We start from the raw sequence: 25,320 nt of genomic DNA, 5'->3' as shown, positions 1-25,320 counted from the left end.
TTGGCTATTTTCTGGATGAGAGGATCTTCTAGAGCAACAGGTTCATCTGCCTTTTTACTGCAAATTAAAAATTACACTTTAAAACAACGACACTGAAGATTACATTTCGCACTTCTTTTTAATTCTTGAGATCAGAAAATAAAAGAAAACCTATTGAGCTGCTTCTAGGAAAGGTTATCAATCTTATATAATATTGACATCACCACAATATTTATTTTTTTAAATAATTTAAATATTTGTATAATGATTTAGACACAGAACAGATAAGAAGAGATATGCTAAATCGTCCATTGAAACAATGCAAATTGTAAGTAGCGCAAAAAATGGACCCCCGAAAACATCAATGGGCGGGAGCAGAAGCCATGGAGGATAAAGCATCCTCTGTCGTCCATTCAAACCATAATTGCAAGGTTGGATACTAGTCAGACTTCCTTTTCGTATTATCTATAGAGTCCCCACCTCTTTAAAGTGCACAGGCCAGTCCAAACTAATTATCGTGGATGCACCCTGTGATTAGACCTCTACCACATCTAAGTATGGTTGTTTGAATAATCATTTAGCTAAGCAAAGAAAAAATGTTCGCAAAGATTTTATATAGATTTTGATTTTTTTTCAAGCTATAATAATAATAATAATAATACTTTATTTAAAGAAGGTAACCTGATTAGTATAAGCACTATTCTTCCCCAGGGCCTTCTGTCAATAAACATTATAAAGTTAACATAGTTATACACATACAAACATATAATAAATATATACATAAATATACAAAGACAAATATGAATCACAAATTATTCTGACATTGTTTTACATAATGTTTTACTTGTTTTTTGAAAGCATTAAGAGTTGGTGACATTTTTATATGTATAGGTAAATCATTCCATAACATGGCACCAGAGTACTGGAAGGAATTTTCAAAAAGTTTACATTTATGAATTGGCACACAAAGTCAACATTAGATTCAGATCGGAGATTGTATTGGTTATTACTTTGAAATTAGAACATGTCATTTAAATAAGTAGGGCAAGAATTAAAGAGGGATTTATATAGTAATACATATTTATTTACAGTAAGTTGTTCATAGACAGTTAGCCAATCAAGTTCATCAAAAAGAGGTCGTGAGGGTGCATCAGGGGGAGCATCTAAAATATACCTTGCAGCACGTTTTTGAAGCTTATGAACTCTGTCAAGATTTGATCGGGATGTATTGCCCCAAATTGTAAGGCAGTAATCAATAGTAGGCATGATATATGCATTATAAAACAGCTTGCGTGTTTGAGTGGGAAGATACTTTTTAATTCTTCGGAGGGTAGAAATTTTATGTGACAGGGACTTACACACATGGTCGATATGTACATTGTACTGTAGAGAGTTATCTAAATATACTCCAAGAATCTTCTCATGTGTTACGTTGTCTAGCTTCTGATTTGATATGTATAAAGAAAAATCATGCTCTGAGAATTTTGATCTCTTCTGTTGTGTGCCTATTAACATGCATTTAGTTTTTGAAGCATTAAGTACCATTTGATTCTGAGAGCACCATTTTTCTATACAAGCAATGTCCATTGATAATGCATTTACAATAGAATGGGAATCTTTGCCGGGGACATGTAGAGTGGCATCATCTGCAAACAAATCTATGTTTGAATTTTTAATATTAAGTGGAAGATCGTTAATGTAAAGTAAAAAGAGGCCCTAGTATAGATCCCTGTGAAACTCCCGCTGTGACTTGCTGATAAGATGAGTGTTTGTTAGACAGATGGACACTTTGAAGTCTGTCACTTAAATATGATCGAAACCACTGTAAAGTTATTTCATTAAAATTATAACACTGTAGCTTTTTAAGAAGAATTTCATGATTTACTAGGTCAAATGCCTTACTGAAGTCAAGAAAGACAGTACCAACAAGTTTGCCTTGATCCATTTCATATAACCATTCATCTGTAATTTTTGTTAGGGCTGTTTGACATGAGTGCAGTTCTCTGAAACCTGATTGAGATTCTATTAGAAGATCAAAGTCTGAAAATAGAGATCGGATATATTTTGCCACATGTTTTTCTATAATTTTTGATAATGTCGGTAAAATAGAAATGGGTCTGTAGTTATTTGGATCCAGTTTGTTTCCCTTCTTAAAAACTGGTGTAACTTTGGCAAGTTTAAAACTCTTAGGAAAAATACATGTTGTAATACTAGTATTTATTATGTGGGTCACAGGTTTATGTATTATTTGTGCAGTAAGTTTTAATAGACGTGGACCAATGGTATCTACACCTGGTGATTTACTAACGTCTAGCTTATTAAGTAAGTAAAGCACTTCATCGGGACTTATAAGTGGGATACCAACTATTTCTGTACCCATTTTAGATTGTACAAAATTCAAAAGGCCGTTAATGTCACACTCCTCTTTATTTACACCTTCAAGGAGTTTAGTAGAGATATTTGAAAAATGAGAATTAAACATCTCTACAATTTCTTGTGTATCCTCTGTAACATTATTATTTTGTGCCAGTGCGGTCGGAATATTATTTTGTGGAGTAGAAGCTAATTTATTTAATGCGTCCCACATCTGGCGTGGATTTTTGTTTTGCTCTATAGTTGATTTATAATAATTTATTTTTGCATTTTCGATAAGTGATGTTACCTTATTTCGCCATATTCTATAGTTTTCAAAGTCTTTATTGTTATGGAAGTTATTGCGCATGTGCTGTGCTTCGAGAATTTCTTGGGTTAACCATTTTGGTCTTGCATCATACTTCACTCTTTTTGTTTTTATTTTTGCATGTTTGTCTAGTACAGTATTAAAAAGTGAATAAATTTTTTTTAATGTATCATTTGGATTAGAGAGTGAATCTAAAGATTGGAAATTAACCTTTTCCAAGTCTTAGAGAAAGTTTATTTCATTAAACTTTTTGAAGTCTACATATATTTTCTCTGTGTGTTTATACTTCCTCACATAATCATGTAATTTTCTCGTAAAACAAATAGGATAGTGGTCAGAGACTGCAATTGGCGGTACTACAGATTCACATATGTTCTCGGGTAGATTAGTATATACATGATCAATTAGGGTCGAGGAGGCATTTGTTATCCTAGTGGGTACATTAATTATCTGTGAGAAGTCATATTCTTCAAAAGCTGAGGTCCAGTACCTTGGGGGGTCTTTCATCAGGTCAATATTAAAATCACCTGTTAAAATAATTTCAGCATCGTCACAGCGGGATGCACAATTTATCTCCGGTGTAAGACTTTCTACCCAACAGGTGGTAGCAGATGGGGGCCTATATGCGGTACAATAAAAAATTGGTTTTGAATTTGGGATGTTAATTTCAAGCCATATTGCTTCTATGTCTCCCTTTTCAAAATCGTTGCGACGTTTGTAATGCAAATTATTGGAGATATATACAGTTAGTCCTCCCCCTGATTTCCCTAATCTATCCCTTCTCTCAAAATTAAATCCATCGATATCTAATTCACAGTTGTCCGTTTGTTCATTTAAAAATGTTTCGCAGATACCAAATACATCAATAGAATGATAGCCTGATTAAAGAAGCTTAAGCTGGTCAATTTTAGGCAAAATGTGACATATATTTAGATTTCCAAATCTAAGACCTTTTTTGATGAGTCCAAAATTAAATGAGTGTGAATTTGAATTTTTCTTGTTTGATTTCTCGTTGATTTCAGGATTTAATAAGTTAGAATTTCTTGTTGATGAACTTGTAGTCAAGGATGTACATGTATAAGTTTCCCTAGGAGATACATTTTTATAAGAACAATTTACATCACTGTCATTGTTAAAACGTGAATAGGACATAAAATCATTATCTAGACTCGATCTTGGTGATATATGATTAGTATTCTGTAAATTACATACTTGTGAGCATTTGCATGATATTTCACCACATTCATCACAAAGACTGATTAAAACACCAAAGGGGTTTGATTTTAAGAGGAATAGTTTTTCGGCATTATCCTCTTTGCCGTATTCCTAATAGGAACAGTGTTTTGCTTTATGACCCGGAGAGTTGCAGTTCCAGCAAACAATTTTTTGCCCATGCCTACAATTCCGTGAGGAATGTCCATTTTCACCGCAATAATAACACATATTCACATTACCAGTTGCATTTTGTGTATCAATCAGTCGACGGGTTTTAATGACTGGAATGTGGGCATCATAGGATTTCAGGAGAGTAGATGTTCCCTTGTCGGATAAATGAATTCCATCCTTCCAGAACAGATCTGATGACTTGAATTTATTTTGAGAGAGATCATGCTAACACTATATTCCTCACAGACAAATTTTATCATTTCATTCATGTGAGTAACATCGGTATCTCGTCGTGGTAGTATTTCCGATACAAAAATTTCGGTATGTGGGGATCTTCTCTGGATATCAAGCACAATTTCAGTGAGATCACATTCACTGGTCTCAATTTCTCTGTCGTTGGCAGCATCATTACCCCCACCAAAAAGGATGATTGACCGAAAGGGTGTTAGGTCAGTTTCCTGGAGAATTCTCCTAATGTCAGACAACCGAGCCCCTCGGTTTGTTCGGACAGCAACATGTCTCAATAATCCTCGGGTTCTTATTCGCTGGAGAATGGAGTCGTCAATTATTAATACAGACTTTCCAGATGGAATATCTGACTCCAGTTGTTGTTTCTTACTGGGTTTGTTGTAAGCTTTTTGATTTCTCTGATCACTTGTTGTTTCCGGGGATGTTGAAGATTCTGTTGTCTCCACTCTAACACACTGGGTATGCCTGGTAACTCCTTGTAATTTGGAATCTTTTAGGTCCCTTGTGTCAATCGCTTTAGACTTTGTAACTAGTTCCCTTGTTTGGGTAGTTGCATCCACTGATTTAGTAGTTTTATTCTGTAGAGAATGCAATTCCTTTTTTAGTCTAGCAACTTCTTCGGAGAGACCAGACACAGTCTTTGTCAGTTTTTCAATAACTTGAAAACTATTGCAGCTTTGACATGGCCTGGGTTCCCCATCTTGTGATTTGCAACGTTTAGGTGTAGACATGTTTTGTGGCTCTGGCATTCCTTCGATTTTACTAATCTCGGTTATTGGTAGATGAGTAATTTGTTCTAGGAATTCTCTTAGCCAAGTGAATCTTTCACTCCCTTGAATGTGGATTGTTTGGGTTGATTTATACAGCGTAGCTGTAACATTACCTTTTTGTGATTTGTAGATGTTTCCATTTTTAAATCCAGTTTTGCTAAACAGTAGATAATTGTTAAGAATGGTCACAATGTCGTCAAATTTATCCCGCTCATAGTTCAATGTAACACTCTGTTTGTTGAATCTCACTTGTAAGAAATCTGGCACTTGAACATCAAGTAATGGATCTACTTCGTCAGATAAAGAATTAGAATTTCCTTGTGAAAATGAAAGTCCAAAGGTATCCAAAATAGATCTGAATAAACTTGTATTTTCGTTCAAATTACTTGACTCCATTATTTACCATATTCAGAAACACAGGTAATTACTGATAAGGAGGAGCATTGTAAAAACACGTCTGGTCATGATCACTTCGAGATCTTATCATCAATTTTGTGTGTTGGGGGGGGGGGGGGGTTAAAATTTAAGAATTACGATATCAGTGCTGTAATTTCCAAAAATTGCCATGTAAGATGTTTGTCCCAAAAAGTTGTAGACAAGTTAAACAACTTTAACTTTGCTAACATGATTTTCTTTTCCTGTCATAGTAAAAGGCACCGTTTAATGATCAGGAATTAAAAGTTTCAGAAGAATAACACTTTTTATGAGAAAATAATGTAAAAATAAAGAAGGCGTTATAGTAAATATCGGCGCACGAAAGCAAAGTTAACATACTTTATGTCTGTCCTAACGTCATGATCATTAATACTTTTTCCAAATGCTGGCCTTTGTACGCAACACACTCATTGCATCTCATTGATTTTTCAAATGCAATGGCAAATCACTACTGACTCAGCAATAAAATTCACCAATGTCTTTAATTTTGGGATCAGATTCATAGTCAAGTCCTTGTAAGAATCTCCTTAAATGAGGCGAAGAATGCACAGTGTTTTACGTTGATTGTAATCGAATTCTGAATTTAAAATTCATAACTCTGCTTCCTAGGTAAAAGGGGTAAAACTGCCCTAAATCTTATGCCATTTTTAAACAACTTCTATACTCACATTGTACCTAGTCTCCTTTGTTATTTTTTCGCCTCTGAGAAGGAAATACCAAAATCAAATCAAAATTTCCTTACATTACTATGTACGGGGGACACGTTTGACGTCATTTGCAGCAAACTCGATTCAGAGTACACTTTAAAATTGAGTTACCACTACTCTGTCTCCGAAGTCATTTACATGAAAATTTTATACATTATACAGGTTTGTTTTCTGATTTTATTGATATAAATTTGAATTTAATTTCTTACATATTACCAGAAAAACAGATGCAATTGCAATAGTAACATACTTACTTAATCTATCTTGCATTTTTAGCATGCGCCGACAGACCATATCGACCTTCTTTGAAATCGTCATAATATTATGACTATGAAAAATTTTCTTTTAAAAATTCACTATATCATTAACATTGCCTACAACGTTCTGAGACATCCCTTGTATATTCATATAAAAGATTGGCAAAATTTACACACGACTGTTTGTTAAAATGTTTCTCTCAAAAATAAAATAACAACAATGTCATACTACGAATATTTCTTGGAAAAAATATACCTTTTTTCTACGCAAGTTTAACAATTTGATTAAAAAAAAGTTCAATTGCGACATTTTAAAGATGCAAAGTAAAGGTGATCTAACATGCATGAAATGTGTTCAGCATATCTTTAGTTCTACATAGTTCTATATAATCAATTTATCAAAACTCAAATTTAGCAACAAATTCTATGAACAAATTGCTTTAAGCAAAAGAATTTTTAGTAATATTTACAGATGTCCGGGTCTTCCTGGAGAACCAATTGGACTGTAAGCTGTCAATGTAACTCCAAGCTTCTTACACCCATCAAACAACTCTTTCTGTTGACAATATATGTGACATTCCACCTGCGAAGGAAAAAAAGTATTTGTATATTGGATAAATGTCTCTTTAATGTGTATACCACCTACAATTTAAGTGTTTTATTTGGGTTGATAAAGAGTAAAGATTCTGTTTGAAGTAGAAAAATGAATGCTAAGTTAACTCACTTGGTTTGTAACGGGTTTGTGTTTTGCCACCTTGCAGATTCTTTCAATTTGTGAGATACTAAAGTTAGACACTCCAATAGATTTGGTCAGTCCCAAGTCTACAAGTTCCTCCATTGCCTGTTTATCGTAAAGATTCTTCAATAATTTTATCTGCTCAAAAATATTTTATGATATGTCAATCTTATCTACTTATTAGATCGAATGATGTTGTACCTTCCATGTTCCCAAAAGGTCCCACTTGTCTGCGGCCTTCCAACCTCCAGTTTCAGTTTGTGGAAAAACATTGTTGTCGTTCCCGTCATACTAAAACGCATTTAATAAGGAAACATCAAGTAACAACTGTTTCAAAGAAGATTGTTTCCAATTTTAGAAACACTACGTTCAGAAACTTTTTAAGAAGCTGAAATCGAAACATCCAATTTATAAGAAGTTTTATTGATTGATTGTATGTTGTTTTACGTCCCATTCGAGAATTTTTCACTCATATAGAGACGTTTATAAAAAGTTTTATACTTAATTTAATAATCTAGTTAGAACCATTCAGATAGCTAGCAGCGATAAGGAAAAATAATAAAAGTATTTATTTAGTAGAAATACCTGTTCTTAATGTATTTGAATTAAAAATATTTCTAACCGCATATTTCATCTATATAACGTTGAATTTAATCAAATGGTTTTATGGTTGCTACTATTTCTTTTCCATCTGCTAATACATTTAATCAGTCTTTCATGGGGTAATTTAAATATGTCCAATTCCAGGTAAATAATCGACTCTTGGCTAGTAAAAGTAAGATTGTTCTTATAATATTTTCATTTCTATTTGTTTTCTCTGTGATAACTCTTTGAAAGTTAGTTGAGTTGATTTCTTGATCATTCTACCGGAATGCAAATTTCGCCAAACGAAAGATCAGGAGTTAAGAAGGACTAAAATGCATGTAATTCTCATGCGGCTATCTTTGTGTCTGACGCTAAGGAGGTCTAATATGCATGTAATACTCCTGCGACTGTCTTTGTGTTTGACGTCAGTGGGCGGGTACTATTGAAATTGACATGTGAGGCCTCGTGTAATTTAAATCTATTAGTCTACATTTTTAAAATCTAAATTTACAATGAAATGGAAATATAAGGAATCACTGTCTAGTTAGTAGAGTATGCCAGGGACATCAACGATAGATAACTAGACAGTGATTCCTTAAATCAAAACAAAAAAAATTGCCAAAAATTTTAATTATGTAATCTTGTGCAAATAACTACTTCAATCATGGAATGAATTCATATAAGACAACAAAAGAAATATCAAAATATCCTCATCTACCTCCTTAACTTGACTATGTAATCTTTAAATTCTCGTTAAAAATGATTTTACATCATGGGAATGGCTACGTTTTGACACTCAGAGACTGAGGAAAAATTTCTGAATTTATGAACTTGATTTAGAATTATTATTATTAAATATCACATTTTTGACGAGTAACCGAGAAAAAAATATGAAGTCGATAGTCGGTATGATCGAGCAATGGACAAATACTCTAATACTCGTTAACATCTCTGCTTGTGACGTTGATTACATTGTTTTGATTTTTTTTTTTTTTTTTAAATCATACTTTCAATATACATGGATTTTAATCACTGTAATTAGGGTTCTGATACTTAACCATATGCTAGCTTTGATTACTTTATGAGACTTTCACATGACCTGATTCTGTTTTGATTTTCGTGTTTTGTTTGTGTGGTTGGTTGGTTACTATTTTTTTTTATTAAGACTAATAATTAGCGTTATGTGTGTCCTTAGGGATCAAAGAAAATGACAGATATTGATAACATAGGAAAAATTTTTCGAAAGCTAAACAAACCCTGTCAGTTTAAAAATCTTTGCACTCCATCGACCTGTTTTAAATCTTATCAATCGTTGCTAAATACAAGAGGAAAACAAAACAGCAAACTAAATCTCAAAACACAACCACCTCCCTGTAGGCGATCAGTTTTATTTTACTTCGAATTTAAAGAATTTTGTCTTATGAACAAAAAATTCTTACACTCTAATTCCACGACCTTAATTCACCTTATTTGAAAATAAATCGACCTCAAGTGCGTCATATTTGTTTTTTAAGTTTAAGAAGGGGAAAAATTCACTAGTATAGTTTAAAGACTGAAGTTCAATGTGTTGGTCTAACTACTTTTGTGAAAGACTTCATAATCATTTAGGATGCCTAAAGAAATCGACCTCATTCCTCCAGGGAGATAAACAAAATTATTTCTTTGCTAGGTAACACTCCTTTCAGCGATACTTGACTTTATGTCGGCAATTAACCATAAATTCATACTGTAGAATCAAATTTTCATAAATCTAATTGAAAGACAGACTGGATTTGCTATAATTCTTAATAAAGCTTATCAATTTTTTACTTACCGCTAAAGGTATAGGAAAATGAACCAGGTACAAATCTAGATATGATAACTGTAGTTTCTTCAAACTTATTTCCAGGGATCTCTTTACCAGCTTTGGGTCCATGTGAATCATCGGAAGCTAGATTAAATATATAATTATATAGAAATCTAACATTAAAAAGATTCAAAATGTTTAGGGGGAAACTCATTTGATTCCTTCTTGAAGCACTTTGTCCAAACAATTTACATCTGAAGAAGTTATATATATATATATATATATATATATATATATATATATATATATATATATATATATATATATATATATATATATATATATATATATATATATATATATATATATATACTAATTGTATGCATAAATCTAAAAAATAAAAAAAATATTTTGGTAATATAAAAACCGACTTTTAAAAATTCAAGAATTTATAGAGCCTTATCTACACGAAATACATATTTGATGTGTACAGATACCTACCTTAGTGACGATAAACAATTCCTCTCTTTTCACTTTTCCACTCTTTATGTATTCCTGCAGAACCTCTCCAATTGCATCCTCATTCATATAATTGTAGGCCGTGTCAATATGTCTGTAGCCAGCATCCAAAGCCGCCCGTAGGGCTGTCTTAACCTCATCCTTCGGACTCTGAATTAAAAAAATAGCTAAAAAAACAGATTTATCATATGTAGAATGTTCTAAAATATGTAGTCAATCTAACAATAAGGAAAACCAGATTGATTGATTAAATGTACATTTTTTATGGCCACATTCTTCTACTCCTTAACCTTTCTCACACAGTGACAACGCTAACATTTCTGGATAAGTACATTACCTGATAAGAAAGAAGATAAAATACCAGTTAATCATAAATAAAGTGTCAACCAGAGAAAGTAATTTAGCTAATAAAAGTAACAAACCTGCCAGGTGCCCAGTCCAATAACTGGCATTTCCTTCCCATTATTTAGTTTCACTGTCCTATTCACTCCAGACATTCTTATACTGGTACCCGCTTCTCAATGCAGGTCAGATTTTATATCCGTTAATGTCCTGAATAAAGGTCAGACCTCTTATCGTTCACGTTTTCAATGATGAAAAAATAGAGTGCGCGAAAAGGTCGGGAATTGGTACAGAATTTCTTTAGATAACACTATGGAATAAATAATATTTTTTAATAAGCACACTTTCTAGAACATATCTATCGTATTGTCTCTACAGTAATTTTATAGTAAGCTATAAACATTTTTATTTACACTGATATAAAAGAGCAAATATTCTGTCAGATTTTTCAGTATTGGAAATTTCAATTGTTTCAGCTAAGGAAAGTGCAACATGATTTATCCTTGACTATTTCACAAAGTTATCATCTTAATACAGGTCACACTTTGTTTTACAACCAGAATGCTCTTTAATAGAAAATTTAAATTGTAAAATTATTGAAAGTATATTTGTATGAGATCATGCCATGATTAATTGATAAATGATCTTTTTTCTGGTTTGAAAACTAGCATTGAACATGAAAGTACTCAAGCTGTCCCTCTAGCTAAATTCTCATCTTAAATGAAGAAGATGGGCGAACAAGGCGAGCGCAATGCTTAAAGTGCAACAAACATGAAGGTAAAAAATTGAATCTAAATTATAACATTTTTTTTATAATTCATCTAAATATAAAGTCTACTTTATGTAAAAATGCCACAATTTGCAAAAATCTCACTAAGATTGAATCTAATTGCCTTTGAGACAGCATGCACACACTAGAGAGGGCAAAAGGGTTCATTTTCTCATACTATAATACAAAATTTTTGATATGTGTGGGACTATTCATCAAGAGCCGTGTAGCGTAGTGGTTAGCATGTTAGTTGCAAGGGGAAATGATACGTGGGGTTTTTATTGCTAAAGTTCGAATCCCACGAACACCACATTATTTTTTTAATAACAGAATAATTTTTGCCGAAAAAAAATTCTTCAGATAAATTTTGTTTATCATAATTTCATAAATTTCAATAATGAGAACTTTGTTTTAAGATACTTAATTCACAAATTGATTACGATTTTTATATATCTGAGGCTATAGGCATTCTGCGCGCCTTATTCACCCATCTTCTTTATTTTTAGTGCATTAAGTATAAGCATCATTTTAGTCGCATGATAACATTTCATCATTGAATATTTTACTTTACTTAGCTCTATAAAATAATACTGATGTATTATTAATACAAGGAAAAACAAAGACAGTTCAGTATTACTTAAATGTACACGTAGATGGGGGGATGTACGTATAAAAAAGTAATAAGTAACTCTATTACCTTTTATAGCTTAATAAAATGTTAAGAATGCTTGAATTTAGTAAAAAAAAAATATACACATAAAAAACACTAGACTAGTGTAAATGTACAATAATAAATTATAGTTTATTATTTGAATTTCTTTTATCTAAAATTAATTTAAAGGGCAGATCACTCTAAAAAAAAATACAAAGGAATTAGATCTCTTTGATTTGCAGTGTATAGGGGATCGATATATCCTATATCCTTGAAATGATTCATGTTTATCTTTCTATTCCATTTTTCGAAAAATAGTGTTACTATAAGATAAAAAGCAGTTTTTAGCCACCATAATTTTATATACATTAAACTTTGAAATTCAATTCTCTTTTTAATCATTCCATTCATTACTTTCAAATAATTGAATTCGAAGAATGTTATTTTTTCTCAATCTCTGATTTATTTGACTCAAGTGTAATTACATTAATCTATAAACAAAATAACCAGACGCCATATCTCCTGACACCATAGTGCAATTGTCAAACATTTCAGACCATGTTTGTTTGTTTGTTAAAATCATTTCACTGCACTATTTCAGTATTATTTTATGGACATTAATTTATCAAATACATTCTCATAGGCAAGGGAATACCAATTTTAAAAAATTAAAGGTAAGGAATAAAATATTGATCTCAAAATGTAAATCATATAAAGTCTGTTAAATGAAAGAAATTATCACACATCTACAATTAAATAACAAAAGAAACATCCATCCAACATATTTCTTTAAAAGAATGTCCAATAAAATTGACAAAGATAATTTTCATATAATCCTTCACACACATTCCTTCACATATTCGATTTTTTTTCATTCACCAGGGACGTTCAGGGTGATCCTTGAACCTACAGAAAAACACACGATTTAAGTGTAATGAAATAATTTGTAAAACGAATTTGAGTGCATGGAGAAACTTATAGTAAATGTATAGAAAAGGACTGACCAATGAATTTAATGTGAAGTTATCACTTACATTACAGTAATAGCATCAAAGTAGCTGTATCGAGTTTTTATGTGGCTAATTTCCTCCATGTCTTTCTCAGACAGAGCAAAATCAAAAATCTGCAATGAAAACGAAAATAAGCTTTTTTTATTATGAGATCGTATTCTCAGTATCTACCACCAATCCTTGGGATGCCCATTAAATGAGAATGTTTTAGAACTACAAGATTTGTGTTAAATTTACCCCTCTAAACAAGCTTTTTAAGCTTTGATGCGCATTTGAAATTCATCTTCCGCCGAAATATGGCTGAAATATTGCCGACTTGGCGTTAAACAATAAACAATCAATCAATCAAGTGCATCTTTGTACTGCGTACCTGGAAATTGCTACGAATTCTCTCTGGATTCGTACTCTTTGGAATCACAATCATACCTCTTTGGATGAGATTTCGGAGAATAACCTGTAGGAAACATAGATCGTTAACGGAGATTCAAAAGAAGCGTAGGTTCTTTGCTTAGATTGTTGGCAATATTTTGATTGAAAAATATGGTGAACTTTTTCCAAAAAAAAAAATTGAAAAATAAAAGACCGTTTTATATACAATGTATCCTTTCTGGAGCAAACAAGTTATAAATTTAAAAGTACAAGTAGTTGTTCAATATCTGCATTTCATCAGATAATGATCAGCAAGAGTGTTTCAATATTTGGACGAATGTCTTTCAAAATGTTGAATATTAATATCACAAAAAGTACAAGTTGGAATTCACTGAAATGAAAATACTCTATTGAGGCAAATAAAATTATCTTCATAAACGCAAGAATTGGTCAAGGAAACTTTGCAAATGTCTTAGAATTATTTCATATATGCATAGGAAAACCTTTCTTTTTTTTTCTAATTGAAACTAGAGATAGTCAAATTATTATTCATAAACACAATGTACTTTATATTCAAATTCATCTACATGTATATTTGTAGCCTTCCAATTACTTGGTTTTGTTTAGATTGGGTCTTTTTTTTTCTTGTGTATAATTTTCCAAATTGCTTCCGCTAAGTTTTGCCACCGTACCTGCGCTGGAGTTTTCTCATATTTGTTGGCTAATTTCAGGATGACGGGATCTTCTAAGAGAACAGGACCACCCGCTTGTTTACTATCATTTAAAATAAATTTAAATGTATACGTATTAGTTCTTTTTGTACCTTGAAAACATACATCATCAAACACGAACATATCCATAAATCCGCGAGTAAAAATATTTAAATGTTGTTTTACTATCTTTCTGAGAAATCTTAATTTTGTTATGAAGTAAAATGTGTTTTCTTTGTAAGGACAACTCTTCAGTAGAATTTTAAAAATACTTTTTAAAGCTAAATTTGAGGGATTTGAAGGGGGAAAAAAATCAAAATCATCACAATCAAATGCTAAATATGTTTATCTTTATTGATTAGATTTCAAGATATTTTTTTCCTTGAGTACTGCATAATTACTCGAGCATTCAAAATTTTTATCAAAGGCTAGAATACTGGTATTCTTTCGTAAAAACACGGAAATAATTATTTTATTACAAGCATGAAGTAAGATGTTTCTTTGATATAAAAGTCTTGGACACATAAAATTCATTCATTTACACAAAAAAGAAAATTACATTTGAATAGAATATTACCGATGGAACGTTTTAGCCTAGGGAATTACTAGAATAGCATTATTTTACCTTATACGTATTGAGTTTTACAAGTTGAGGTTTTTAAGTTTTATAATTCTTTGCATTGGCTTGTATTACTGAGGGAAAAGAGATTTCTTTACAGTATGACCAAATTGCATTAATAAATAAACTTTTTTTTAAAAAATACAAAAATTAATGACTTTCTTATCAGAGATCTTTGTTACAGAGAGACTATTTTAAAAGCAAGATTATATATTTCAGCCCGACATGATGAGGAAGGAGAGTTGCAAGCCCAAGCTCTATTTTTAGCATATAGATCCGTTAGTTTAAAAGACAATCAACGTCATAACAGATTTTGTTGTTTAACTAATACTTGCAAATAATAGATGAAGATATATTTTGGCTCTATTGATTTTTTAAAAAAAATTCTTTTGAGTTCAGCAGAATAAATTTATAAGAATCCTTTAAAGTCTATGTGATTAATATGATTAATGAATTAATCATTACTTACAATATCGCCAACCTTCCCGGAGACCCAAATGAAGAATATGCTGTTATTGTTACCCCATGTTGCTTACAAGCCTCAAACAAATCTGTCTGTGGATGATATATGTGACACTGAACCTGAAAGAGAAAGAAAAAACAAAAGATGAATAGAGATACACGACTGTGATATTTCACTGAGAGAAGCACCTTCTCTTTATTTCTGAGCCAAGAATGATTCTAAATTTATACAGTAACTTGCTTTCAGCTTCTTTTACAAAGTTTCATAGGTCTTTTTATGTCAAACAGATAAAAAGAAATTACTGACTCACTTGGTTTGTAACAGGTTTGTATTTGGCCACCTTGCAGATTCTTTCAACTTGTGAGATACTAAAGTTTGACACTCCAATGGATTTTGTAAGTCCTAGGTCAACAAGTTCTTCCATTGCCTAAAAATTGAAAACAAACTCCATTGACATATCACCGAACACTTATGTAAAATATACCAAGATCTAATATTTTTAGTGAGTTTTCCAACTACCTCATATATGTTGTAGAAATCGCTATATATTAACATCCTCTGGATTAAAAATGGAGATAACGAACTGTATTCAAGCTCAAAAGTCCATTAAACAATACAAATTATGGAGCAGAACAAACACAGATCTCTAAAACGTCAGATGCGGGATCAGGTGCCATGGAGGAGTGAGCATCCCCTGCCGACCGGTTAGACCGCCTTGTGCTTCATGTCATGATCGGGGAAAAAACGGAAAAATCCGTTGACAATTCAGTATGTAAATATGGCATAACAATTAGTATGAAAAAGGCCAGTCAGCATTTGCCTTAATGATAGATTGTATTCGCTGACAAGGTTATTGTATAAAACTTGCAAAATGATGCCTTTAAACAAAACTGTTGATATTCTTGTTTCATCAACTTGTTTGTCAATAGCATGCCTCAAAATTGAACGTACGTAGAGCACGCTCTTGCGTATCGAATCAACTGAGAGACATAAACCCTATATGCAGATGATAAGGGTATATTGCTATACAAGTAATAAAATGTCCTTCAAGGTGTTTTAAATGGAGCAGAATTCAACATGACACGAAAGAATTTTCTCTTTCTCTGTCAAAATTCTAACGGTCTAGATAATCTTTTGATGAAAGATGTTCATCGAATAGAACAAGAGTTATTTAACTAAGTACAGTCCCTGCTCGGACTGATACGGGTGTGATTAAGAAGAGGGTATGCATCATTCTCTATAGAGCTAGTAAAATACATAAATAATTCTTAACAAAATTTTGCATGTACACAAGAGGGTCGTAATCCTGGTCTTATACGTAGTTGGAACAGTCATAAGGACCAAGGACCAAAAGGCTTACTGAAAATTTTCCATGCATACAAACATGAAAATTCTTACCACATATCGTGGTCCTATCCCCATGTGATTAACCAAACTTTAACCCACACACCATGGGAATTCTGATATCAATATAGCTTTTCACCTTGCTGTTTTGGGGGAGATTTTCAAAGATTGCTACCTATATAAGTTGTTTTTACATTATGAAAACTTTAATCCCCGATTTAAGCCCCATACCTCCCAACAATTGAACAAACTTGAATCAAGGCGAGGTGAGAATATTTGCATATCAATATGATTTAGAACCGCCCTACTCCTCTTGATTCTTGCTATACCCTATGACTTTTACATATCTTGTCTTTTTCCTCCCTAGAACTTGGTTCTTCATTTTTACAAATATGAATCGGACGTAAATTAGAATAACATATTCATATGAGAATTATATTTTTGGCACAGCTGTTTTGAAAAGAGGATTCTGAATTATTTCCCCTCATGTTTTCATGTCATGACATCCCTTGCATTTACAATGGTTGCAAATCTTGGCGTTTATCACCCCTCACGAATGTTTTATTTCTCTATTTAAGGATGGCTTATTTTTTTATAGGTGGCACGTGAAAAAATCACCTCAAATTATTCTACAAAAAAAAACCCACATTCTTTTGCAATTATGGATCATTCTTCGACATCGAAAAAAGACTCTTCTCATTTCTGAATACATAAGGCTCACGGCAGATGTGGGGGGTCGACAGGAGATGCTTGCTCCTCCTAGGCACCTGATCCCACTTCTGGAATTCCCGGGGGTCTGTGTTTTATGCCCTATTCACAGATTTGTGTTGTTTGTAGTTTATCATTTTAGATTGAGCACTGTTTGCTTTCTTCTTTTTTTTTTATTTGATGGGACTCATTGTTCTTTTTTACAACAGCCCAACTATAAATTTTAAATGAAATTCCGTGGATGCCATTATCATTACTATCGATATTGCATTCTATATGACTGCTTCTATTGATGTTCAAACCTGAGTTTTATAATGTGTTTAAATTTTAGACTAATTTAAAATTTGTTCAATATAAGTCCTTTTTAAACAAAAAAAGTATATTATACAACTTTTCCCACATCGCTGCTCGACTGCCAGTGAGAATATATTCCCTTATGGAAAAAAAAGACTAAGAATATTATGTCATCCTCTGCCTGCGGCATCGAGTGACAATTAAGAAATAAACAACGTTATTCAGTGAACATGGCGTTATGAATAGCAATTGCTCTGCTGGCATATTCCATGACGCTACAAGAATATCAGAGGAAATCCTGGCTTACATCAAAGAGTGACATACTCTAGCTACAAGAGCCTTCCTGTCCCCTTGTAGCAAATTCTCTGGTATGTCGCCCTTGAAGCCATGTGGTATATTTAAAATATCTTTGGACTGCATATTATATCATATATTATTTTACCTATCTTTGCACGCCATATGTTACCAGATAAACTATAATACAAGACACCTTTCCAGTGAATAAGGATGTTTTGTAGCTTGATATAACAAATTATGGATATAAGGAAACCCTGGCGATTCGTTATAACCGTGTTTAGCCGAACCTTCCATGTTTCTATCAGATCCCACTTTTCTGCTGCCTTCCAGGCTCCCGACTCGTTTGTGGGGAAGATGTTGGTGTCGTCCCCTTCGTACTGAAAATTAACCATTCAATAAAATATACATAAAATCCATAATGTTTCTTTTATTACTTGTAAAAATATTATTTGTTCCCAGAAGATCAGACAAGATCATTTGGACACAACAAACACCTGTGTGAACTCTTAAAAACTGTAAAGGAAAAAAATTCACACCAATTGTGATTCTTTTCTTTTGATATTCAAGGCTTTATAATCTTATTTTAAAGATGGTAGTTTACGAAGAACATCGAAAGAGACAAAAAACATTTTATACAGGTTTAAATTTTTGGACAAACATTTTGATAATAAAAGTAGTGAATTTTATACAAGTTAATTTGACTATTTTCTCAAGTGGTTTTTGATTTAATAGTATTTCAAAAAGATATACTCAATTCACAAAATTTAATCAATTTCATTACCACTAGAGGTATAGGGAAGTGAACAAGGTACAGATCTACATATGATAACTGCAGATTCTTCAGACTCAACTTCAGGGATCTCTTCACCAGTTTTGGGTCCATGTGAATCATAGGAAGCTGAAATGAAATGAAGACTTTCGTTCTTGTACCGACAACATTAAAACACTATTTTTTCTTAAGACATGGCCATGTTTTATCTTTCAACTTATCATTTTCTTTAACTTTCTATTTCTAATTAGCTAGAAGATCGATTTTTGCAGTTATAAAACAGACACAACAATGCAATTCCTGAGTCTTGATTAAATATTAGATTGAGATTGTTATATTTGCCTTAGTAACGATAAACAACTCCTCTCTTTTCACTTTTCCACTCTTTAAGTATTCCTGCAGAACCTCTCCAATTGCATCCTCATTCATATAATTGAAGGCCGTGTCAATGTGTCTGTATCCAGCATCCAAAGCCGCCCGCACGGCTATCTTAACCTCATTTTTTGGACTCTGAATAAAATAAGACAGCTGACATGGTTTAGGTTTGGATATTTTTGTCATCTCGCCCAAGCAAAACTATTAGCTTCGTTTGATTTACAGCAATAAATATAAGCACAATCACAGAAAATATTCCTTTTTCACATGAAACAAACTTTTTATTCAGATGTCTACAATGTTTTGATTGAATTTAAGGCACAATATTTGACATTCAGTGTAGATAATAATTTTACAGATAGTATTACTAGTACTCTTTCATTTACCTTTGCTCATGTATGCATAATTTTTGTGTATTATAAAGTATGCCAAGCTACATAAATAAATACAGTGAGTGTAGTTGAAAGCCAAAGATGTTTCTTGATCTCATGAAGAAGTTTTCGAATAAATTCTACTTCACCGGCACAGTAAGTATTATATTCTGAAAATAGACCTAAAAGGCACGAACGAATCACACTATACCACAGTAATAAGGATATGTGTAAATTGTTTGTAAATAAGTATATCCTTGTCTTGACATACGTCGTAATAAATTCATATTATTTGCGTGTGCGATATAGCCGATATCCATGACGTCGCAATAGGATGGACACATGCATTGCTCAGCCATGTATTACTGATATGAAATTAAAGTTTATTTTCCGATTGTGTTTAATGCAGAAGTGAATTATGAATTAACGTTACTTTTGATTTAATATACTATAGAAATGATTTTTCTCTTTTTTTCTATTTAATTTGTTGTAAGACGTTAAGTAAGAAATGGTTTTAAAGGACAAGTGCACTTAAACAATAGAGAATGCGCCCTTTTCAATGACTTTTTAATGCAGTATATATTACCTAATCGTTCCCTGTTGTTAATATCGCCCCGTGTTATTTTCGCTCTTTCACACTTGCAAACAATTTTGTCCCGTTTTAAATTGGCCACGTCACAGTTCTGTTTATGAAATTATACTGAGTTCTTTGAATTCGCCCGTTTCAAATTCGCCCCCCTGTGAATAGGGCAAAAAGGGGCGAAAAAATGAGGGGGGGTGCGAAATTTTTCCCGTATGCAGTAGTTAAACACTTGTGGATATTTTTATTTTAAAATCACGATAAGCATCACCTAAATCAGCATGGATTTAATTAAATGCCTATAGACACTCAAGTCGTACTGAAGTATCGTCTACTGAAATCGGAGGGGGGAGGGGAAGAGAGAGAGAGAGAGAGACATTAAATTTGCACTTGAACAATCTGGTGGTGGATCATCGACGGGTGCCTTTCCCGAATGATAGGTCTTACGTTACTTTTTTTATATAAAAAAAATCGAATGAAACAGTAAAGTTGCTTGTAACCATAGTGATCAAATCAAGAATTTTGACCGATTACATCTGAAATAATACAAAAATATAAACACTATATTCTTTATCAATTTTTAGCTCACCTGAGCCGAAGGCTCAAGTGAGCTTTTCTGATCACATTTTGTTCAGCGTCCGTCTATCTGTAGGTCTGTAATCTTTTCACATGTTCGACTTCATCTCAAGAACCGCTGGGGTAATTTCAACCAAACTTGCCAAAAAGTATAGTTTGGTAAAGGAAATTAAAGTTTGTTCAGATGAAGGCCACACCTTCTTCAAAGGGGAAGCAATAACAAATTAGTGAACAATTAATTGCATATTTTAAAAAATCTTCTTCACAAAAAACACTGGGCCAAAAAAAATGAATGCTAAACTTATATGGAAGCATCCTCTGGGGGTAAGGTGGGGCCACAATGGCCGATCAAATCTTTACATAGGAATACATAGGGAAAATCCTTAAAAAATCTTCTTCTCAAGAACAGCATATCCTTGATTAGTCATATTGATATGGAAGCATCTTCGGGTAGTGTAGATTAAAGTTTGTTCAAATCAGTTGTTCAAATCATGACCCCTGGGGGTAGGGTGGGGTCACAATGGCCGATCAAAGTTTTACATAGGAATATAAAAGAAATTTTTTTCAAATCTTTTTCTCAAGAACAGCAAAGCCATGATTAGTCATATTAGTTCAGAGGCATCCTCAGGTAGTGTATATTCAAGTTTGTTCAAATCATACCCCCCCCCACCCCCCCACACACACACACTTTTATATTCAAACTTTTCAATACTGTACTGATTTCTGCTTACTCCTTGCCAAAGTGCTCAGATGAGTGATGTGGCTAATAAGCCTGTTGTTTAATTACAAAAGAGTATTTAGGTGCATAGAGTGAACTTTCATTTAAGAACATACTTCGATTTATTTAAAACCAGTAGAGCTGAATATATAAGTAACAATGAGTAAAAGAAAATTGTGCAAATCATTTTTATTCAGCGTGGAAATAATTAATTAACTTGAAATAATTATTGATTAATTATTTTTCTATCTGTATTTTTAGGAAACCAATTGAAACAAGCCTTTAACGAGGTTCGTTCCTGAGCTTTTGAGCAGATTTTTGTCTAGACCTCATTTTAAAAAAATTCTGCATAATGTTTTATTTCTTACAATAAATTTTGATTCTGCAATGCTTATTAAACTATATTCAATTAAAATCTCATAATTAAATTCCATACCGAAAGCATTAAGTGAGAAACTATATTTTGTGGCGGAAGGTTTCTTTCGAAATATTTACAGTATTGTTAAGTTTGGATTCATATTTTTTACATGCAGCCTGCGCACAGAATAATTTTGTGTAGTGAAATGTTTTATGCTGGTCCTCAATAATATATAAAATTAACCGTCATGAATTTTATATTTTTATTATAATTTTATTTTGTACAAATATAGCAAATATATTGTGAAAGTCCTGGGAAGTAAATAGCCCATTTTAGACTAAAAATTAACACTATTTTAGGTTTATATAAAATCAACATCACAGACCCCCACTTTTAGTTTTATTTTCTGAATATACAAGATAATTTTAACCATTCCGCTTAAATTCAGAGAAATGTCATTACTTTCAAATGAATTTATTGCTTTTTTTAATGCCAGAAAAATGACATTTCCTGAGTGCAAAAAGGTCAAATAATTGACTATGCGAAGTAATTTGAAACTTTTTTTTTGTTGTCACAAATTTTAAAGAGTCTATTAAAGACGAAAAAAAGACTGTATTTGTTCCCATAATTTATTGGATAAAAATATTAGAGGAAAAACTTTGAAAAATTGATTTATGTGTTAGACGTAATTACAGCGCAAAAAGGTCATATTAAATGCTCCGTAGCGCCAAAAGAAGCGCATTGAACCCCATTCTTGGTTTTGATTTTAATTAAGCTAGGTGTATATATTTCAAAAATATACTTCATAAAAAAATCTTAATACTTTTGATAACAGGATCCAACCTCCTTAAGTTTTTTCGTCACCTTGTTTCTGCACTTTCAGCAAGATTTGACCCAGAAAATCAAACAGAGGTATACAAGACACAATTAAAGAACTGAATACGGAAGAAAAACGAAACCATCACAGAACTAATGCAGGACATAAAGTGACTTGTGAGGATGGCATACCAGAACGCACCTTTAGGTTTCCATGACCAGGTAACCAAAGATTCGTTCATCGAAAATTTAAATGACTAAGAAATGGAATGGGCAGTGTTTCAAGGAAGACCTAAAAACTTAGAAGATGCAGTGCGACTGGCAATGGAATATGCGGCCTTTCAACAAGCACGGGGGAGACGAAATAAAGTTGCAGTGCGAATGCAGGGAGAGGAACCAATGATGACACACATCAAGTAGCTATGATCCACCAAAACAAAGATAAGGAATTTTACAAGAATGGTCCCTGTTTCTACTGCAATGATGCAAATGTGTAAAATGTGCAAAGATGGCCACATCGAAAAAAGAATGCAGATTGCTACAACGAGACCTCAAAGATGAAAAATACAGAAACCAAAGAAAACTTTATTTTTAACTTTTTTTAACTTCATTAATTTGATTTATGTTTTGTAATGACAAAGTGTTATATTTGACATGTTATATATAGGTACAACGTTATTAAGTAATTTTTAAGTGGTTAATTACAAATTAGATATTGATTGTGACGTTATTGGTATCTGACGTTTCATTTACTACCAGATTAATAGAAACGTCCCGGATTGACCATTGTTTCGTCATCCTTATATTAAACAAATAACGTTGTACCAACCAAGTTTATCATTGTGTTTATAATTGGATCATTTGATCGTCGCAATAAATGTTGTACAATTTACGCAGAGTGTTATTCATAACAATTTTGGTGCAGATAGTATTAAAATTGAACCAAAATTAACTATTTTGTCAGTTATTTAGTGGACCAAAAATTTGGTCGTTATTCCGTCTTATATTAATTGTGGACAACCATATCAACCTGGACCAGTTACAGAAAACCAACAGCTACCCATAACCCCATACCCTCGGTTTTCGGTACAGTAATATGAAGATAACGAACAATTATCGATCTTTTTAGTCCATTGAAACCATAAAAAGTAGGAGTAGAGCAACCACAGACCTCTAAAAACTTCAGAGGTGGGATCAGGTGCCATGGAGGATTAAGCACCCCCTGTGGATCGGTATGTATTACTTTCTATATAATCTCATAATTCTTCATTTCTGGCGAACATCAGCACTCATTTTCCTTTGTTATATGCTAAATATAAAAGACGAAAAATCATTAATCCTAGATATCCTCAAATAACCCTGATTAAAAGAATACTAATTAATACTAACCTGCCAAGTGCCCAAGCCTATTATTGGCATTTCCTTCCCATTTTCGAGTTTAATTGTTTTCTTTAGAGTGTCCATGTTTGTAAACACTTTCAAACTGTTACCTGGTTCTCGGTTTTTGTCGAGTTATACAGTTTTTGATTACTTATGCAGTGCTACCGTTTATATAACAGTATCCGTCCACTTGCGAGTACATTATAATTGCGGACATGTGTACATGTATAATTCAATTCCGTTTATTCACTCAAATCCTTGTAAATGGTACATGAGGTAAAATAATTTATAATTGATCGACCAATTTGTGTGAATAAAGGTCTACCTCAGGGAAAATCAATCCAAACTATAAATTTTAGCAAAAATCTACATTGTTTTTTAATATTAACATCTTTTGAGCACACAACTTCACAAATCTCCATAATATTTAATTATTCTAAAACCTATTTACTGGTCGCCCACGTGGCGCAGTGGTTCGAGCGTTTGTTCTCTAGAGTAGCGGAGTAAGGAGTTAATCCTTACGTCGAGGGTTCGAATCCCACTGCATGACGTGAATACTGGTCCTTCGGATGAGACCGTATAAAACGAGGACCCGTGTCGCAGTAGGTACTGGCACGAAAAAGATCCCTCACTGCGAAATAGCTCTGAGTGCCGAGTATAGGTCAAAATTTGCAGCTCTCCACCGGCAGGTGATGCCGTCTCCATATGACTGAAAAATTCTCAAGAGGGACGTTCAACAACAAACAAACAAACAAACCTATCTACCGTTAATTAATTTACAAATTTCTTTTCTTAGAGTTCCATTTGCCTGGTTCAATTGTAAAATGATAGCTTGTTGCTCCAATTTTTTTTCCAGATTTTACTTAATTGACATGAAAAAAGGTTGAATATTTTTCACATACAGAACCTTTTTTTTAAATTATGTAATACTTTCGACGACACATGAACGTCACAATTCCATTTGAACATGTTGATACTTTAACCTTTGTTTGATTGTGATGAATGATTTTTCATATTAAATTCCTAAACTTTGCGAAGCAAAGAAAGAAATTGCCCTTCATTTTGACAATATTACAGGGGAAAATTTATACAAAAGAAAATTCATGAACTTTTCATTCCATCCTTTAGGTTTTCATTTTGTTTAAGTAAATACAAATATACAATTCTAGACAACTTCTTTCATCCAAAAATTTAGCCCTGTTAATCAGGATTTTACAATAGATATTTATGTGTATTTGACCATCGGGATTATTATTTCTTACATTCTTAAAATGCTTAAAAACCTAATATATGAGGGGTTTGAAAACCCCAAATTTCGTAACCATGTAAAAACGCTGTTGAAACAACTCTATGAAACATATCCGTTTACATTTGAAAGGTTTATTTAGTTGACTAATTTTTCGTTACATAACTCGTACATTTACCTTTTGTGCTTGTTCACATATAAGTTGTCTTGTCCTGCATAATGAACATGAACGTAAATACATTTCCAGATAAATATTCCAAAAAATGTCATTATATGTAAAAACAAAAATATTCCTTGTCGCAATCATCCTACCCTTTTAAAAAGAAATATATGGAGATAGCGAACCAATATTCAAGCTCAAAAGTCCATTAAACAATACAAAATAGGAGCAGAGCAAACACAGACCTCCAAACATCAGAGGTGGGATCAGGTGCCATGGAGGAGTGAGCATTCCTTGCCGACTGG

At 32.6% G+C, this 25,320-nt stretch overlaps 1 protein-coding gene across 1 annotated transcript in view; it reads right to left on the bottom strand.

Moving 5' to 3' along the window:
- LOC133195938 (aldose reductase-related protein 2-like) overlaps nt 1-18,560 on the bottom strand; it is a 27,418-nt gene extending 8,858 nt beyond the window's left edge. The window contains exons 1-11 of the mRNA XM_061331922.1: nt 18,448-18,560; nt 17,954-18,043; nt 15,334-15,450; nt 15,030-15,142; nt 13,924-14,005; nt 10,072-10,239; nt 9,598-9,714; nt 7,401-7,490; nt 7,188-7,304; nt 6,934-7,046; nt 1-57 (exon numbers count right to left, since the gene is read on the bottom strand). The exon at nt 1-57 is cut by the window's left edge and continues 25 nt beyond it. Of these exons, the coding sequence (XP_061187906.1) occupies nt 1-57; nt 6,934-7,046; nt 7,188-7,304; nt 7,401-7,490; nt 9,598-9,714; nt 10,072-10,239; nt 13,924-14,005; nt 15,030-15,142; nt 15,334-15,450; nt 17,954-18,043; nt 18,448-18,558 (1,175 nt within the window). The 5' untranslated portion in view covers nt 18,559-18,560. The remainder of the gene's footprint in view (nt 58-6,933; nt 7,047-7,187; nt 7,305-7,400; nt 7,491-9,597; nt 9,715-10,071; nt 10,240-13,923; nt 14,006-15,029; nt 15,143-15,333; nt 15,451-17,953; nt 18,044-18,447) is intronic.
- Nucleotides 18,561-25,320: the final 6,760 nt, after the last annotated feature.

This window comes from Saccostrea echinata, unplaced genomic scaffold (assembly GCF_033153115.1).
Source record: "Saccostrea echinata isolate AGI-Se365-2 ecotype Australia unplaced genomic scaffold, CSIRO_AGI_Sech_v1 ptg000029l, whole genome shotgun sequence".
NCBI classification, from domain to species: domain Eukaryota; kingdom Metazoa; phylum Mollusca; class Bivalvia; order Ostreida; family Ostreidae; genus Saccostrea; species Saccostrea echinata.
Note: the sequence above shows the minus strand (reverse complement) of the source record. Positions and strands in the feature narration are given on the sequence as shown.